This window comes from Triturus cristatus, chromosome 3_2 (genome assembly GCF_964204655.1).
Source record: "Triturus cristatus chromosome 3_2, aTriCri1.1, whole genome shotgun sequence".
Classification (NCBI taxonomy): domain Eukaryota; kingdom Metazoa; phylum Chordata; class Amphibia; order Caudata; family Salamandridae; genus Triturus; species Triturus cristatus.
In genome coordinates, this window is record NC_140584.1 from 454,725,044 (window position 1) to 454,745,278 (window position 20,235).

General features: G+C 44.9%; 1 protein-coding gene across 4 annotated transcripts in view; it reads right to left on the minus strand.

Moving 5' to 3' along the window:
* The window catches only part of LOC146857529 (uncharacterized), a 223,115-nt gene that overhangs the window by 31,120 nt on the left and 171,760 nt on the right, over positions 1-20,235 (minus strand). For all 4 annotated transcript variants that reach the window (XM_085648070.1, XM_085648071.1, XM_085648072.1 and 1 more), the window contains exons 7-8: positions 7,419-7,742; positions 5,114-5,428 (exon numbers count right to left, since the gene is read on the minus strand). In XM_085648070.1, the coding sequence (XP_085504196.1) occupies positions 5,114-5,428; positions 7,419-7,742 (639 nt within the window). The remainder of the gene's footprint in view (positions 1-5,113; positions 5,429-7,418; positions 7,743-20,235) is intronic.

The following is a 20,235-nucleotide window of genomic DNA, read 5'->3' on the forward strand; positions in this document are numbered from 1 at the left end:
ATGAATGATTTAGTCCAGCTCTCAGGGCAAACACTATTGCAAATCATGAACGAGTGATGTGGTGTTCTTCAGTTGGAGGCTGGCGGCAACTTGCTTGGGTTGGTCTGAAATTGTGCCTTTGCTTAGATGGACGGGGGGCGATGGCACATGCTCCCATCGAGGGCATTAGGATGATCTATTGAGCATTGAGAGTTTGTGGTTTGGCCAGGAACATTAAGGTGGCAGGCTCTGGGGGCGTTGCAGAGGAGAAAATGGAATTGTTTTGTTACAGTGGGGTACACCTCTCTGATCTGGGGCAACACTCACTATGAGTTGGCGGTGAGGGGCCTTCTAGGAGATTTGAAAGAGAAGTTTGGTGGTGATGAGTGAGTGCAGGGTCACTGTTTTGGGGAGGAAGGGAGCATATGCGAAGGAATACAGTGTGCAGGATGCCTGGGACAGGACAAGGAGGCTTCATTGGAGAATGCTTGGGTAAAAGAAGTGAAAAAGAGACTGGTAATGGAAGGAGGTTATTGAGAGAAAGGTGAAAGGAGGAGTGAAGCAAGATGGGGTGCTGAGGTGAAAGCTGGGGTTGAAGAGAGAATAGTGAAAAGAAAGGATTTATGTTTAAAGGCGTTTTGATATTTTGATAAAATGTTGAAGTGTTTAAATGTAGGCAATCCCGTCCTAATAAATGGCCTTTTACGCATCATGGAGTGCTGTGTCTGATTACCGTGTGACACAGGGTACAAAAACACAGTCAAAAAGAAATTCTTGAAGTACCGTTTAGGCTTACTCCCCACCCTTTTTCATCTCCGGCCTTGACAGCGGAAGAGCACACTGAAGGTTTGTCGTCTATGTGGGAAAGGCATAAAAGACATGCCACCTTTAATTTGCTCTTGCAAGGATCTATAAGGCGAATGGAAGCAAGAGGCAATTAGTGCTGGCACTTGGTGCTAGCCTGCTTCGCACCAGGGGACTCGCAGCTAAACTGCCGGCTGGTAAAATTCCTAATGAAGGTAGAAAAGAAAATGGAAACACAGGAGAGTCTGGAACCTACCTCCCAGCTCACCATCAACACTCAGGGAGGGCTTCCAGTTAGACTATAATCACCTTCGGACGGTCGCAGCCTGATTGTGCACGTGCCTTCTGTGAGGTACACATCGAAATCCACACAGCCACACTCCAGTATCACCCTGCCGTACTTCAACTAACTCTTAGGAGGGCACAATATTCTATTGGACCTCATTAGCGGCTGATGGCTCAACAACACCATCGTTTTGCACATTCTGGGAAAGGCCGGCCTAACGGGTCTGAATCTCCACAGCTCGTACTCTTATGAAATGCTGCTCCTTAGCCAACACTGGATTCTATTAGTTCACGACAAGGGTTTTTATACTCTTTTAAACCCGCTCACAGCAAGGAATAAATGTTGTTGTAAGATGCCAAATCTTTTCAAATCTATGTGCACCCCAGCTCTTCACCCATAAAGGGTGCTATGGATTCTTTTGCCACTCAGTGTTTTATTGTGGTAAAGGGTGGTCAACATGCAAAAATCTCGTTGGTTACATTTGACCTGTCAGCACATTAGCCGATGATGTAGACTTATTGAAGCCTTTTAAACCTGCTCACCGTCACTGCAAGAATCTGTTGTAAGCTATTCTTTAAACTGATGGTTATTTATGATTTTTATTGTATGTTGAACTTCATTGCAAGGGTACTGGGCAATTTAAATAAACTTGACTATGCCAAGTGTCAGGAAACCAACACATGCTAGCGACATCAGGTTCTATTTCTCTAAACTCTTATTCCAGTGAAAGGGAGGTACAGCTTTGTTGGACACTGGTGTTCTGTCTGTCACCTCCAGTGATCTTATCTTCTCAAATCACAATCCAAAATTAATTTCTCTTGAAATGGAATGGTTAAACTGAAGCATCTCAGTGTCTCAGAGTGCATGACAACACATAATCAGACTCAGGGGTACTGCCGAATAGTGCACAGAACAAAAGACAGCCCATGCTGTCTTGATCCAGGGGTGATGTTCAGTGGTGCTCATAGTAAGGGGGTAAAGGAGTTACAGGGTAAAAGCTGCAACAATGTCAGTCTCTTGCCTGGCTCAGTACTTGGCCCCATGTCCAGGCCTATTCATTACTCATGGTTGGAAGCGTGACAAACTGTGGCAGATCAGCACAGGTGGGGCATGCTGACATTCAAGTAAGTAGCAACACATGCCAGCAGGGAATTCATGGCACAGCTCCCCAGCAGAACCCACATACCACACCCCTTGAACCCACTGGAATTATCAGCATGGCTTAATCTTGGGAAACCTTCCCCCTATCCATCCTCTTAACAATGGACCTCTATCTCCTTCTCCAGCTCTGTGCTCCTCTGAGCCATGAGCACCACTTTGTCTCAGGAGCTCTAACCACTCAGCAACCTATGCCCATCAGCGGCCAAAAACAAGAAATGGGTTAAGACGAAAAAAGCCAACACTCTTCATGCAGCCACCACTGCACCAGGCCCTCTTTTTAGTGAATCTGATGATGTTTCCAACCATCCAAGCCTGCATTATCAGAAAGCAGAAGGTATTAGTACTGACCAAGGCACCCATCAACCACATGGAAGTTTCATAAACTTGATCTGGGAGAAGAGTCAAACAGATGTTTTCTATCGGTGGCAAAGAGGAGTCCTTTGTGTACCCCATACAACTTTGTAGAGCTAATGGAAGCCTAATGCCAGAATATTACTAACTTCGTCAAATCAGGTAGGGACAAGATGAACAAATCAGCATCCCATGCACTCAGCCTTCCTCCTCTAAGTTGGCCAGAAAAGTGCTATAGTATGCCTTGTCAGCTGCTGCTAAGACCTTTAGTTGAAACAAAAGGCAGATGGTACCTGCATGGGGGATGTTAAAGATGTCATCCCGCATTTTCACTCACGAACATTTAGTCAGACCCCCCAATTCTAGTCCATATCCCTTGCCACAGGCATAGTCAATAGTTCAAAATGCAGAGCATGACCTTTGGCAACACCCTAGGCTCAGTCTCATGAATAATCTTTGGCTATACCAAGTTTTACAGGGCACAAAGCTTGGTTGTCGGCACCACACCAGACCCAGTCTTCAGCCCTTTGAGAAACTTAGCAAATCATTTGGCTAATTCTCAATGGGTGCATGGGTGTCTTTTGGTCACATCTTGCATGCATTACTCGAGAGCCCACTGGCCATTACAGAGCAGGCTCTGAAAGAAGATGTGGCATTCAGCAAAGCCATTAAACCTAGTCTCTACCTGTCAACAGAAAATGTTGGGTACAGCCTGTGGCTGTGCATACGAGGCTCTAAAACAAGAACAAGCATCAAGGTACACCATGTACCTATTGCCACTACACTCAGAGTCACGGCTATGTCTATTGACTCTGGGCTAGGACTGTGGCTAGTCCAAGATGTGAGTGTAAGTCTTCTGTGTCTGAATCAGCTTATGTGGTTATTTAGTGGTCTTACCTTCCCCTCCAAAGTGAAAGCCCTTGAAAGTAGTTATCAAAAATGTCTCTTTTGTGGTTGATTTAGAATTACAATTTTTAAAGAAAATTACAATTTTGTTGGGCCTAACTTTTCACCAGTAAATGATGGCTCCTTTAAACAGTATTATTTACACTTCATGAAGGAGGCTCTTTCTGTCCCAGTATATAGAAGCATTGTACCAGGGACAAAACTCTGCACGTTGCTGACCTCCTCTAAGAGAAACAAATTGAATTGATGCTCTTAAAACCTAGGAAAAAGGGGGCAGGTGAGAGGGCAGGGACCTGACCAGGAAGTACACAATGATGGCACACTGATAGAAGCAATCCTGAAGGAGCAGCGTGTTGTCCAGAAAGCCATTACAACCTTACAACTCAGCTGGCCAGAAACAACTAAGCACCACAGGTCTCTAGGAGCTGCAGAAGAATTTCAGGACTGCAAATGTGGCAAGCCTGCACATGTACCGCTGATAGTATGCCTAGCATGTCTTAAGGGAAGTGGTGTTGATTGCAGGACCTGGCTGAAGGTATGCCTTGTGTGCAAAGTCTGCTAGGTGTAAAAAGAACAATTGATGGACAGAATGCAGAACGATGTCATGTATTCACCCCAGTACAGAGATCTAGGCCTATATCCATCGTTTTTTTGCTCACCATCCCATTTCAGTTTGGACCCAGCCATATGCAAATCAGTCTTGACCCTGTGCCCAATGGGAACAGTCCAGCCCGAACTGCCAGGCCAGGTCCTCCCTGGACTGGAAACAAGCATCCTAGGACCGGTTTCGAGCTTTCAGCCCTCATCAGCCAGGATAGCTTGACTCCAGTGGCATCAACAGCACGGGACCCACGTCTGGACATACTGCTAGGTGTAGCCACGTGTCAAACCCATCTCTCAGTGTGGAGTTGCTGAGACACTTTATTGGTTTAATTGAAGAGGTCAGTGGTAAAATATGTGATGTCACCAGTAATGCCACTGATGATAGAATTTGCGATATTATCTATTGCATTCTTTGTGCGGTCATTAAGAAGATTCACTACAAATATATAGTTTAACACTCTACTAGGAACAATCTCATTTACTCAGCATCCAAGGGCTGTTTGAGGAAATAGATGCTGCTGTTGATGACCCTTACATAGATGTAAATTGACAGCAGCTTTAAGATAGGGATGCAAAAACCTAAAGAAATGAAGTAGTAGAGAGGGGTACATAAACACAAATACAAAGATGATACAGTAGGTGCACTTGAAGACAAATAGGGAATCTGAGCTTAACCATCCTGTCTACCCTAGGTATAACATTACTCAGGCACATTACTAAAGCAGCTAACGGCACACAATGACTAGGAATGTGAATCCTAGTAGGAGGGATCACTTTTGACTTAGATGAGTCAACAACTCAACCTGTTGCTTGCATAAGGACTCAACTTCTCAACAAAAGCAAGCAACCAGTATTTCACACAAGGATGGTGTATCTCCAGAATGGGGCCCACACTTGGCTCTCCATACATACTGTAGCCTAACACATACAAGGAAAAAGGCTCTGGAGCCCTCTTTACATAACCAGCACTACATGCATTGTACTATTCAAAATGTTAATGTTACATTGTAAATTATTTCATACCTTGAAACAGAAGTATGAATCTCACTGCAATAGGTTCTTTCGAAATAGTCGAATGGCAAACCTCCATTCTAAATTCCATTTGGTGATCAGCAACAGTGGGCTTGAATTTGACTATGGAAGTCATCTCGTAAACATCATCAGCAGATCTCGTCTTGTTTTCCACATGAGCCTTTTCAATCCGGATGTTGCCTCTGTACCACTCCACTTGAATCCCCTTTGGGAAATATCTGTTGATCTCACATGATAGTATCAGCTCCTTTCCTGGTTCAGGCGCTGTAGGGTAACACTGAATAGAGCCAACTTTCGGAGCCATGGCTGTTTTAAATTGAGAAAAACAATACAATTATGCAGATCTGTGCCCTTGACGTCTTAAAAGCTGCAAATTAATACTAGAATGTTCACATTAAGTGCATATTGTTTTTTACGAACGCAGGTAAATAGAGAGGTGGGAGATAACTCAGTGAAAAAGATGTAATTAAGAAAATTGGTCTCAAATAGAATGTCATAAGATATTCAAAGTTTTTATCTTCTAAGCCAAATAATTTTGAGGGGGCATGGAGTGAGAGAAAGAGTGAGCACAAGAGAAAGAGAGAGTGCAAGAGAGAGAGATGGAGTGTGCATGTGTGTTCGAATGAGAAAGCGAGAGTAAGAGATATTACAGTATAGGCCAGACCTACAGGACACTAGCCACAGCAATCGATTAGTATCTATTGATATAGCTAATATTAATGAATCTACAGAGAAAATTGGGTGACAGCAAGGAAGGTTAAGAGGGATATATACTTCGATTTTAGCTATAAAGGTGTGCGGCCCTACATTAAGGATGTGTGCCCATGTGATACATTAACAAAAAGAACCTTGTTTTTAATTTACCCTTGGTTAAAAAACAGCACAGCAGAAAGATTGAATGTAGCAGATAAGCATTGCCAGCTAGACAAAACTAGAAGAAAGACCTAAGAGGAGGAAGGAAGGAAGGTCTGGACTGAAGTATGGACAGTGGGCTTCCCTGACTTTGTGAGATTAAAGGGGTTTCCGCAGGAGTCAATCAGATATAAAAACTTTTCGTCTTTTTTGCGGAATGAAAAGTGTAATAATCCCTTGAACAGTATCAGCAGGAACAATGTGTAGGCTTCACAGGCAGAAGGGTCCATTAATGAAAGACAATCTCTGAAGTGTGAGAATGAGGCGGAAGGGCAAACCGAAAAACAAAAGCAGTTTTTATGCCGACAAGCAAAGATAAATGGACTAATGAGATGAGCACATCCTCTCAAAAACTGCTATTCCCAAATATATATAGGGGGAGATAGAACTGGGTCAATCATCTGTCTGGAAAGAAAAGGCAAGAAGAATAAGAGTATAAAAGCATTTATACAAACGAAAAAGGAGAAAGCTATAGAAACAGGAAATCCAAGTTTGCAAATTTTTTAACTATTGCCCGATGAAGGACCGAGTTAAATATTTAAGAGGGAAGGAATTTGGCCCGCTTCATGTTATAAACCTAATAGCACCAAGTTACGTTTAAGCAAATGAAACAAAAGTAGATAAAGATAAATGCCTGAGAAATGTAGTACGGAGCATATGGTGAAGCACGAAATGTAGAATGGGAAGAACAATTATGGGGAAGAAAAATGAGGAAGAGAAAGAAATGAGAAAGGGAGATAGAAAACACGTTGGGCCCGATTTCGATGTTGGGCAGAGAGCCTGAGGTTTCCCTCTGACCGCCGTATTTTGATTATGGTGGTCAAAAGCAAACCAGCAGGGAGATTCCACACCTCTTCCGACGGACTCTGTGAGCCCATCGGAAATCAGAACAGGCGCGGAATAGTAATCCCTTCAATGACGTCAGGATTACGATGTCGGTTTCTGACAGCCAATCCATGTCAGCTTTTCCAACATAGATTGGCTGTCGGAAATTGAATTTGGGGGCTCCTAGCAGGGACCCCTGCATTTCAATCATGGGGGTCTCCCATTGTGGCCCCCTAAACATCCCTACACCAGGCCTAACTCAGGAGGCTGTGTAATTGAATTGAACACTTTACAAAGCCCTACTGCTTAAATACAATATAAATCAAACTTCTATGAAGTTAAGGGAACACAAACTGAATGCTATCCTTTTTATTCAAAAATCAATTCTCAGCAGGTCATAGCATGGTTCTGTGGAAAAATACAAATCTCAAAGAGGGAGATAAATATGATGGAAGGGGTACTAGATCTTATAGCTGTATATGGTGATTCATTTTCACAGAATGTATTTTCTTGAGATGCAATATTTCTATCTGTGAGAAAATGCAGCTTGTCACATTACCTATTTCATGAAGAATATATTCTGATTCCATTGGTTTTGACAGACTCTCATGCTCAAGGCGGCAAATGAGTTTCTTCCCTCTATCCTCCAAGGTAAGGTGCATGTCATAGTGGCTCCATATGACAAATGAGCTGTTACCATTCTTATCAATTTGATCTTCTTCAAAGTTGCGCATTCCAGACGTGGGTAGAAGCTCATCATTTTTCCACCAGGTAATGTTGATAGAACTTGGATAAAAGGAATGAATCCTGGCTGTTAGTACCAGTGGCTTTTCAAATTCTGGCTTATCCGGTTTGCATGATATGGCTTCCATTACAGGATATGCTGTGGTCAGAAAAAAAGACAAGCATTTGTGTAAAACAATTAAATGAATATGTGTTCATTCTGCCCATCAAAATACAAATGATATGTGATATGTAAGAACTTGCTATCGGTTAATAATAAAAGCAATATGTCAAATAGAGGATAAGCAATCGCCCGTGCTAACAAACATGCGACAGAAAAGAAAACACAATATGGATATATTCAAAATGGCTGATCTGTGCATGGTAAGCAATATAATATATGTCCCTAAGTAATTAATGAGCATTCAACGAGAAACCTGTGTAGGAGTAACTTGTATTTGTTGGTGAACACTGATCCACACAATCTAATGAAATACAATATGATCAACATATCACTGAGATAGAAAACAGTAAGTCTTTATCCTATTAAAGGTTAAGGTAATATGTGAACTAAGTAAAAAAGTGACTAATGTAACAATCTGCATAGTCTGTATATATGTATGCATCAGGTATTTTTAGAGCGCAAACATGTCTAAAAGGCAGCCGAGCGCTTAATTAAAAATTACGTTGGAAAATCATTACAGAGAATACATTAAATAGAAAAATGAATGTATTGGATAGAACATTAGTTTGTCTGCTACAACAAAATTCCTACAATACATCTTGCAATGAAAATGGTTTTACCAGGTTTTACACACCCTTACCACAACTCACTCAAGCACTACACCTCACCCTAAATGCAGCTTGAAGTAAAATCTTATCCTAAATATACTTTAAAGTTAACCCATACGCTAGTCCATGAACATAGTCCAATACTTCACCAAACCTAATGTCAAGGTAACCCTGACCCTAATCCTAACTCTAACTAGCAACTTTATCCCTAACACTGTGTTTTTCATGTACCTCAATTATAACCCTCAATATAACTGTAAACTTAACTTTAACCCTGATGCTAACACAAATCCCATACCTAAACCTACATCTAACTCTTAGCCTGACAATAACTCTACCTCTATTTCAAACCACAGTCAAACACTTTACCTTTTTAACTGCAGTGGAAATGTGTGTCATTCCCTTAAATGACAATGTCTGTAATGGTTTTTTTCCTTTGCTCTTAATTCTTTGTTAAAACAGAACAGTGGGGTGAACTTTGCATAGCCCACATGCAGTGGGAGCAATCACACTTCAGAGCACCCATTGTGCATCTGAGAATATTAATAGGTGCAACATATTCAAAATATAGATTTAGAGCATCTGTTTTCAGTTTACCGGCTTTTAGGCTTCCACCTTTTCCATTTCCGTCACCATCCTCTTGCCAGAGTTAGCTGGAAGGGAACTTCCTGTAATACAAATCTTTAGGCGTGCGCTTGTGCACCCCAGCATGATGACAAGTAGCCTAAGGACTACAATGGTGCTTTTGGGTGCATGGACGGTATGATTACCCAACACCAGGTACAGAATGCTGTTGAGAATCCTAAAGAGTTATCTGGCTCTCAGGGGAGAGACGAAACATTGGATACACCCAGATGGGAGCCCAATTGCTGTTATTCTTCCTCCCCGGCATGTCATTAAAAATCGATCGACTGGGGGTTGCCCAGAGAGGAAAGACTGCTTGAAAATAGTGTCTTCGCCCTATGCCTATTTGGTGTACACAATCTAGCAGTCCCTGAAAAATACTGACCATGGCACTCCTATCGGCAAACTGATGATGTGGGGCAAAGACAACACATTGTAAGCCACATTATATGTCTGCAAACCACCTAGGTTTCACAAATGCCATTCTCAGTGACTTGTGTGGGAGACCCACCAGGCTGAAGCTTTCCAAAGTCCTTCGTGAAGATAACAGTGAGGTCAGTGAGAATGAAATTGGCGGTGTCATATTTGTTGACATCATTTGTGCCATACGTTTGTCTATAACCAATCCGTTTGTTCCTTCTTTTCATAATGTCGTCTTATGGCTTTAGGAAATGTCTTCTTTCATTGTATCTCACTGGTTACTTGTAAAATGCACCAACACCTACCAGGCATTGTGGCACCACAGGAAATCATAAATAAATATGTACCCTCATCTGTGACGTTATTATTGATGTCATTTGAGAGTTAATAGATGATGCAATTTGACTTGTCATTAGTGATAATGTCTGCAAGGACTTGAACACCATATAGTAAAGGTGTGAGTTATCGTTTGTGTAGTTTACCAAAACTTTCAAATGTTAGTGTTTTTAGGCTCTGCATTACAAACATCACATTATGTTAACTCTGTTGTTAAGGGGATTTCTGAGGTTTTTAAAATTGTGCAGCAATACTCGGTACTGCTAAATTAGCTATGCAAGGCCTTTGGCAATGCATGGCTAGTATCATTGGAAATGATCTGATACAGTTGTGAGCAGCCTTATATTTGGCTGGAATATTTGGGGTTCCCCAAAGAAGAGAATGGGCCTTTATTAGCCTTCTCTACAGACAGTGCGTGTCAGTCCTGTTTCCCCAGTATGGGAAGTGTACTTTGTCCCTTGTCCCTTCTAGATTTGTGTAAGTGCTAGAAGAGTTCTCAGTGCCTGCAGCCACCATAGACCAAGGGCAGGTTGAGGAGGTGTTTGCCAATCCCAGTCTTGCCCCTTTGCCCAAATACATAAACAACAAGGTGATAAATGGAATGCTTGCATTAATCTCACCCACTGGCAATGCTCAAGCCGCATCCCAATCCATTCTTTTCTGCCCACCAAGCCACCTTAGTTTGGACCCAGTCATCTGCAAATCAGTCTTGACCCTGCTCCTCCTGGAAACAGTCCCGCTCTAACTGCCAGGCCAGGTCCTCCTTAAACTGGAACAGTTTTGCCCTAGTTAGGGCTCTACAGCAAGGTATAGCTTGGGTTTCAGTAGCACAGTGAGCCAAATCAGCCTTGATCCTGCCCCAATGGGAAAAGTGGGTGAATTTAATTTACGCATTTCATTCATCACCTTGTTGCTGTTGCAGTTGCCGTCCTCAGAGGGACGTGTATGCTCAAATGTAGGTTTTGTGTTCACTGTGCCACCGGAATCAAGCTATACCTGGCTGATGAGCCCTTATGAGGGCGAAACTGGTCCTAGGATGCTTATATTCCAGTTCAGGGAAACCTGGCTTGGCTTGGCAGTTTGGGCTGGACTATTCCCATGAGGATCAGGGTCAAGACTGATTTCCATACAGCTGGTTCCAAACTGAGTTGCATGTTGGGTGAAAAACGATGGATTGGGATGCAGCTCGAGTGATCACCAGTTGCTGAGATTAATACAAGCATTTAATCCATCACCTTGTTGTTCCCTCTGCCCAAAGGCAGCAGGCTGCCATTTTCACCTCCTAGCTTTGACTAATGGCTGAGAATTTGGTTCTCTGCTGGCCACCCTCCCCAACAAAAAGTTAACAACTCTGCCTTAACACTCCACACTTTCAGAAATGAAGGTAAAGGAATCTTGGGTACCCTGGAGAGCCGTCCCCCTCACCCAGTTCTCGATTTGCAAGCAGGGCTGAACTATTGGTCTCCTCTGTCCTGCCCCTCCTTTACCCCCAGCAAAACGAGGGAAAAGGAGTGTACAACGATCATCTATGCTATTCCTTCTTCAACACAAGTTAAACAACACAGAGTTTTCAGTGAGAGCACTTAGCATTAAAAAATGAAATACGGAAAAATATGTTTTATTTGCTTTCTTTTTTAAAACACTCTCATAAACTTAAAAGAGGGGTTTAAAAACGCATTAAAACGGAAATTATCTTTTTTGGTGTTTCCGAACACGGTCACCACAAATGCAAACTCCACAAGTAAACTGCTCATTTCTTTCTGACCCTATCTCCTCTAACTGTTGCAAAATTTGTTGCTCATTACTGAATGGGACTATTCATGTTGATTACTGGCACCATTGATGCTTGTTGCAGCACTGTGGCATTATTGTTCATTACAGCTCATACTTATTGGAGGAAATTGATTCTGATTCCTGTCTGTGTGCTTGGAGGCTACAGAGCCGGTATTTCAACATAAAGAAATCACTGTAAAACTATAGTTGATTCATAACGGTAGAAGGTGGGGGTCAACACTGGCTACATTACAGAACAGAGACACGAAATTCAAAGGTAAAACTACTACCCTAACCTTGACTTCCACCCCACCATTTACTCTTCACAATGTCACACATATTTTGACTCATGTACAAAAAGATGGAACAAATAAATACAATAACAAATTACATCACCTTTTATATCACAAATGCAGTCAATAATATTGCCACGCGGATGGTGCAACAGTATTAATTGTAAAAAGGTAGAACGCCATCATAAAATACCCAAAATGCAATCATATATTGAAAATTGAAGAGTATTTGTTTTCAATGAGCATCCCAGCAATCATGTCCTCAATTTCACATGCTTTCGTGAAATACAAATCCATAGCGGCGTACAGAAAAAAACAATCAATTATAATTTCAAGTCTGGTCTCATTCCATAAAGTAAAGTTTAAATAACACAAACTCTTGTAATTTCACATATTTCCAAGTTGTATGGTATAGTCCGTATTAGGCCATTTACGCACACGCGTGAAAATATGCACACACACTTCCGTAACACTAAAATAAGTGGTAAGGATTTTTGTCAACATCCAGTCAGACTGACATTGAGAACAACTGGTTCATAAGGAAACATTTAACTAAGTATGGGCCTGATTTATAATTGTGGCTAAAACGTGACACATATTCCGACCACCTTATTGAACAAGTTGCTTACCTTCAGTTACACTTTAACTGGTAGAGATAAGATCTAGCTGCAGATTCCTTGTCTTAGATTCCTTCCCAGGCACCAGGATGGATCTGAACATTTTTCCAGCAGTACCCCTGCTCGTCGGTAGGGTGCGTCACTCGACTCCAAAGCTACGCGTCTCTCAAATGTGACATCAACTAATTCCATATAAGCCCTCCCCCGATGCGCTGACGTCAGTTTCTTTTGGTACTATTCATGCCAACAACGTGGAGCCATTTAGAAAAATAATCTCAGGAAACAGTGTGCCAAAAAGGGAAAAGAAAACTTGTATCAACAAGTACAGATCAAAAGAACCGTAGTAGTATGCAAGAGGGGATCTTGGAGACAACAGTCCCTCAGTTCACAGAGTGGAGAGGACGGGTAGGTCGATAAGGAATCCGCGGCTAGATCTGGTCTCCGCCAGATTAGGCATTACTGAAGGTAAGTAACTTGTTTATCTGACAGAGACATCTAGTCGCAGATTCCTTATCTTAGAATCTAATACCCAAGCAGTATCATCCCTGAAAGAGGGCTGTGAACTGAACTCACAAAGTATTTTCAACAGGAGAAGCTGGTCCGAAAGGCAGAAAGGGACCAGACTATCCAAAAACTGATAGGGAAGCAAGATTCTCACTGAAAGGACTGATCTCCAAGAACGACGGGAGGAGAAAGCAAGAGACTAGGAGATACGGTACAGAACCAGTTAAAGAGGCAGCCCCAAAAGGAATGCAACCTAAGATTGGTGAATGCAAGGGGACCAAAGACAAAAGTCCATAGAGTCCAGACCCAAAACCAAATAGGAGCAGACACAAGGTGCTCAACCTCAGTAACACTTACAGCGAATAAGATCACCTACCGATCGTCGAGGAAACAACCCTGAGAAACAGAGGACGAAAAAGGAAGCCTCCAATGAAAGAACGATGGGGAAAAAAGAGCACAATGAATGCTGTAGAGCATCATTAGGAAATATAACAAGAACGGTAAAGAAACCGCTCTTAAACAGAGAACCACGAAGGTACTGAAAACCCCCTCCGAGTAATGGAACTGGGATGCTCACTGAAGAGAAGTGAGGAAACAACAGGTACAACCAAGAATGGTGAACCAGGTCACCAAGACAAATGGAGGTAAGATGCGGTGATGTACACCATACAGAAGACTAGACAACCATATGTGCAAACACACACATAAAACGATCTGAAGTAAAAGACATCCATAAGAGATCCATGCACGAGATATGGACAGCCATGCAGATGCATGCAAGGATAAATGCATATATGAAGGATTATGGATATAAAAAACATAGAAATCCCGGTAGACACATGTATACGGGGTAAAGCAAAAGTATATTTACACCTGCGAAGGCAACCCACATCCACCGCCAGTGAGCGAGAGGAAGTGGAGGAACAAAGGGGACTCCAAGAACAGAGTTAACCAAGGAAGGATAGAGACAACACATCCAATCATCATAAAAGAAGAGTTAGGACAGTAGCTGAGGTGGAGATAGACAGACTTGGCTGGGAAACAGCAACACAAAGCTGCATAAAAGTCAGAAGTGGAAGGCAGTGCCCAATATAGGAGAACAAGGGCAACCGCCCAAGGACCAACACCATCAGCTGAGGAAGGATGCCAGCAGGCGGTAGCAGAAGCAAAAAATAACAGCATATGGAAAGTACACCATGCAGGAAAAGATAAAGAGAAGAAGAAGACGACGACGAAGGGCTAGTGGAAACTAAGGGCAACAGATAGTTGATTAGGACAATCGCACACTGTCCAATGTACAGAAGTAAGAGAAACAGGTATGAAACCTGACCAACGCTTCATGGAAACCTAATAAAAGTTAGGATATGTCCCAAGAGAATTAATAGAATACCCCACCAAAGAAGGGTGAGTGAAATTTAACCTCTTTCATAGGAAAAGGGATGCCAAGGCAGGAGTGGAAGGAGGAAAGAAACAAGAAAACCCATGCTCTTGTGAAATAGGCAATACTCTTGTGAAAATCTGGAAATCAAGGGGACTGGTGTCCCAAGTGAAGAGGACTGAAAAGACCAGCAATACACTACAGCTACCTCACGGGTGTGAAGGCAGATATGTACAGAAAAAGGCACAAGAATACCAGACTGCTGGTGAAGAACAATCTAAGGAGAAAAAGAAGGCTGGAGTTGTGGAACCCAGGCATTAACCAATATAAACACAACATGAGAAATCCATGCGTTCCAGAGAGTAAAACAAAGCAAAGAGAAGGGCCACACTGAAAAGGATTGATGACGAAAATGAAACCAAATCAAGCCAAAAGATTGCCTTCCTGCGGCACCAGCATAGCCCATATGGACATAAGGGCAGAGGAAAGATGAAGGCGAAGACCCTAATAGGGGTCCTAAGTGCATAATTAGCTCACAAAAATGCCTCTGGGGCATACAAGATAAGGTCCTCAAAAACAGGGTACAAGGCTATTGTACAACCACACAACACAAAGAGAAACCTGCCACAGAGCAAGAACTCTGGTAGGAAAATTCAAGCGGGCAAAAAAGTCAAAGAAGAGACTCCCAGGACACTACAAAGTATGAGAAGTTCCAGATGCCTAAAAACTAAACCTGTTACCGACAGCATAATGAGACAAAAAGTACCTGCAGAAATCAGAAATACCACACTGGGTATATCCCTGGTGGAGAGAGAAGAACTCAGTCCTAGGAAGGTGGAAAGAGTCAAAACAAGGGGAAACAAGTGTACCCTATGACCCTAGTACAACAACAGAGATAAGGGTTCAGTCAATCAATCAAGGATTTTGTAAAGCGCACTACTTACCCGTGAGGGTCTCAAGGCGCTGAAGGGAGGGGGAAACCGCTACTGCTCGAAGAGCCAGGTCTTGAGATGTCTTCTGAAGGTGAGCAGGTCCTGGGTCTGCCGTAGGTGGGTGGGGAGGGTGTTCCAGGTCTTGGCGGCGAGGTAGGAGAATTAACTGCTGCCGGTGTGCTTTCGTTGGATGCGGGGGACGGCCGCGAGGGCGAGGTTTGCTGAGTGGAGCAGGTGGGTGGGGGTGTAGAAGTTGCGTCTGTCGTTCAGGTAGGCTGGTCCGGTGTTGTGGAGTGCTTTGTGTGCGTGGGTGAGGAGTTTGAAGGTGATCCTCTTGTCGACGGGGAGCCAGTGCAGGTCTTTCAGGTGGGGGCTGATGTGGCTGCGTCGGGGTACATCGAGGATCAGACGTGCGGAGGCGTTTTGGATGCGTTGTAGTCGATGCAGGTGTTTGGCTGGGATTCCTGCATAGAGTGCATTGCCGTAGTCCAGCCTGCTGCTGACGAGGGCCTGTGTAACAGTTCTCCTTGTTTCGGACGGGATCCACTTGTAGATCCTGCGGAGCATGCGGAGGGTGTTGTTGCAGGAGGAGGAGACGGCATTGATCTGCTTCGACATGGAGAGGGAGGAGTCGAGGACGAATCCGAGGTTGCGTGCATGGTCAGTAGGTGTGGGTGCCGTTCTCAGCGTTGTAGGCAACCACGAGTAGTCCCAGGCAGAGGAGGTGGATCAAAGGTGGATCAAAGGATGAGGACCTCCGTCTTGTCCGAGTTCAGTTTCAGACGGCTGCTCTGCATCCATTGGGCGACGGCCTTCATTCCCTCGTGGAGGTTCGTTTTGGCGGTGTGCGGGTCCTTGGTGAGGGAGAGGATGAGCTGAGTGTCGTCGGCGTAGGAGATGATGTTGAGGTTGTGCTGACGGGCTACTTGTGCGAGGGGGGCCATGTAGATGTTGAACAGCGTCGGGCTGAGTGATGATCCCTGGGGTACGCTGCAGATGATGTCGGTGGCTTCGGATAGGAAGGGTGGAAGTCGGACTCTCTGGGTTCTGCCCGAGAGGAAGGATGTGGTCCAGCTGAGGGCTTTCTCATGGATCCCGGCTTCTTGAAGGCGTGTTTTTAGGGTGCGATGGCAGACCGTGTCGAAGGCGGCCGAAAGGTCCAGGAGGATGAGGGCTGAAGTTACGCCGTTGTCGAGTTGTCGCCTGATGTCATCTGTGGCGGCAATGAGGGCTGTTTCAGTGCTGTGGTTTCGCCTGAACCCAGACTTGACTATCCCTGAACCATCATAAAGCTGAGTCGGCATGTGCACCAAAAAGAGAGGTGCAATCAAAAGACATGTCAATCAAAGCAGTTTGCACAGCCTTTGAAAACCTGGAAGTACGCAACCATGCGCACCGATGCAGAGCAATGGAAGAGGCCATAGCCCGACCAACAGAATCCGTAGAACCCATACCACAGTGGATGATAAGTGTGGCAGTTTGTTGCCCATTTTGTACCAGCGAGACAAGAGCATTCCAGGCTTCCTCCCGAAGGGAGGGCAAGAGATGCTCCACAGTTACACACGGCATGGGAGAAGTGGGCAAGTACACAGGAAGTGTTCAGACAGCGCAGAGTAGTGCTAGAAGAAGAGAAAATATGCTTACTACAAGCGTCAAATTTCCTGGCCTCCCTCTCTGGAGGGACAGAGGGAGACAATCAATATTTTGTGTGGCTAAAGCAGCCTGAGTCACAAAGCTTTTAGTAGATGTCTAAGGCGACAGGAGAGATCCTACGGGGCCGGACGATGCCTGTGAGAAATACAGCACTGCACAGGGAGCCCTGTTTCAGATTTAGGCCAAGCATCCAACTGGATATCGAAAAGACAGTCACTATAAGGAAGCACTGGCTCAACATTAGACTGGGCGGGATGCAGATCATCAATTAAGGGGTCTGTTGATAATTCCATCAAAGGAAGGAGTAAATCTAAGTTAAAGAAAACTGAATTGAGCATGTCTGCCAGTGCGGAACTTGCCTCCGAAGCCAAACCAGGAGGAAAGAGGAGGCTTATGAAGATTTTAAGCCACTGGCATCACCCAAATCAAGTAACTAGCTAGATTAAATAGGGGGTGGTACTGTGTCCGGATTTGGAGTGGGACACACCACACTGTCTGTAGTACAGCCACAGCTATGACTGAAGGAAAAACCAGAAGGAAAACAGCCATGACGGTCGGCTCCATCGGCACCGCTTCAACACCGTGACTGAAGCGGGTCGACGCCGACAAGGCCATGCCTCAACATCAGAAGGAACGTCGATGGGCAGATGAGAATGAGATGAGAATATGGTCTCATCTGGGTCAAAGATGCCCCTGCCTGAGGATAGTTGGGGAGACGCAGGCCGACTCATGCTTCAGCACTTCAACAGAAGAGTGGGGATCAGCGGCAGGCGATGAAGGTGGGAGGCACCATGACTTCGACCGCTGGCACCGAGACTCACCCATGGAAGTCGAAGGAGAATGAGGCCCGCTGGAACGGCTCCTAGAACGGACACACGTTTGGTCCCTAGAACACATAGGGGACCGCGTCTGATGAGAAGACTTTGAAGACTGTGACATTCGCGCCACCAGGAGATTTATGCGACATTACCTGAATGTTTTCGGTCGGGGTTGCTGACAAGAGTTGCACTCTTTGGAGACGTGGTACTCACCAAGATACCACATGCAAACCGAGTGAGTATCCATGGCAGACATTTGTCGCACACAGGTCTCACTAGGCTTGAGCCCCGAGGACATTAAAGAAGAGGGAGAAAGACAAGCTGCTCCGTCGATGAGAAACCGTCAAGTAGGCCGAAAATGGCCAGAGGAACTGCAGAGCGGATCCGCGTTTTATTGTAGAACAGAAGGAACTGATGTCAGCATGTAGGGGGAGGGCTTATATGGACTTTGTTGACGTCACATTTGAGAGACAACGTCACTGCAGAGTTGCTTGACTCCCCCTACTGACCCGCAGGTGTACTGCTGGAAAAAGTTTCAGATCCCATCTGTTGCCAGGGAAGGACTCAAAGAGAAGGAATCTACAGGTAGATATCTCGATCAGATACAAGTGACATAGGATATAATGCACTTGTACGGGATATTCTTCACATTGTTACGGAGTAATGCCCAGGCCAAAGTCTCCTCTGAGGCCATGCCAGGTAAAGCCCCCATTTATTTCCTAAGCCCCATGTGGTATGGGGCGAACCAAACAATACTCAGCCCACAGGAGCAGTGACACAACATCCCTGACATCAGGGCACATTGATGTGATCCTGACGGTCCAGTTATGTTCCTCCCAAAAAGGTAAATCAAACATACAATGGACAACATACCCAACATGAATACCATAGCTGAATGGTGAACAGGAAGTGAGGGATTTCACACAGAAATAACCGATCCAAACGACAGTGTGACGTACCTGATATACCGGACACCACATCAAAACTGCTTACACAACTTGATCTCTCAGTCTAGTCGATGGCATGGGATTGCTCCAGAGCCCATATCATGTGTGTGTGTGTATGGCTGCTGGGCCATAGATCTGATGAGCTGGCAGTGGAACTCCTCAGAGGTATTTCTGTTGAGCTGGCAACTCTGATTCCACGGTCACTAGATGCTGACGGTCCACCTGCCAGATGGCCCACTTCAGAAGCACAGTCCTGTTTCTCTATGACAGGGGCAGCACCCTCACACAGCAGGGAATGATTTAGCTGTAGATGTAACCTCTTGAACGCTGAAAGGTTCTGAGTGATTGTCTCTTGTCCCCTACTTGCAGTGACTCCAGTGCCATGCAAACAGAGTATGTTCTAGGGATGATGCCAGGGCCGGACTGGCCATAGCGGGCAACGGGCGTTTCCCCGGTAGGCCGCTAGGGTGGGGGCCGGTTTGGGGCCCCTGGGGGGTCGTTTTTGTTACCGGGGGTCGGCAATATCATCCCCCTGTAACAAGATTGACCGAAACTGGTCCTCATAAACTGCTCGGCTGCACTCCCCCCTCACCCAGGGGGGCCGGCTGAGCAGTTTGCCAGGGCTGGTTTCTGTTCCCAGCCCCGCCCTGGATGTCGCTCAAAAGGTAGCCAGAATTTGCTGCCAGGGAATCGATCTCGCACCAGTACCAAATCACCCACTTTCAGATCGGATACCTTTACTCACTGGCGATGGCTGGCTCGCTCATTGGGCCTCTTTCTTCTCTCATAGACTAGGTGGTCATCAACAGGATACGGCAGCCATCCGGGACGGTGAGGAATTAAGTCCACAACCACCTGACCCATCAAAAGGTGCCCGGGGGCTTGTCCCTTGGTTGAGTGGGGAGTCTGTCGATAGTCCCGAAGGAAAGAGTAAATGGCCAATTCCAGAGATTGTTGGCTCGCAGAGGCAATCTAAATGACTTTATTTAAGGTTCTCATAAATCATTTGGCCTCCCCATTCACTTGGGGCCCCGCTGAGTAATTTTCTTGTGAGTGATCCCTAGGGAGGTTAGATACAATGCCACCTCTTGTTCCTGAAAGGGCGGGCCAATGTCCGTTCTCAGGATCAAAACATGGGTAGCCATAATCTTTTCCATTTTGAGCACCACCTCACTGGCACTTAGAGAAGTGAGGACCTCTACTTTCGGACATTTGGAGTAATCGTCAATCATTACAAGGGTATGTCTTTCATCTGGGAGGCACCCAAAATCAAGAATGGCACAGGCCCCAGGACATTGCGGCCCCTTCTCTGTCAATACAGATGGTGGCGAACTGGCAGCCCTGGACACCTGGCACCAAGGAGAGGATCTGAACACCTCCTCAACCTTCTTATCCATCAAAGGAAACCACACCTTTATTTGCAGTTGGTTCTTGGTCTTGACGATGCCCTGGTGTCTGGCATGGGCAAGCTGAATCACACTATCAGTGAGAGTGGTAGGAATGACCAGGCGATGTCCTTGCTGAAGGCACCCATTTGTGTCAGCGCTTAACTCCTAACAAATGTGA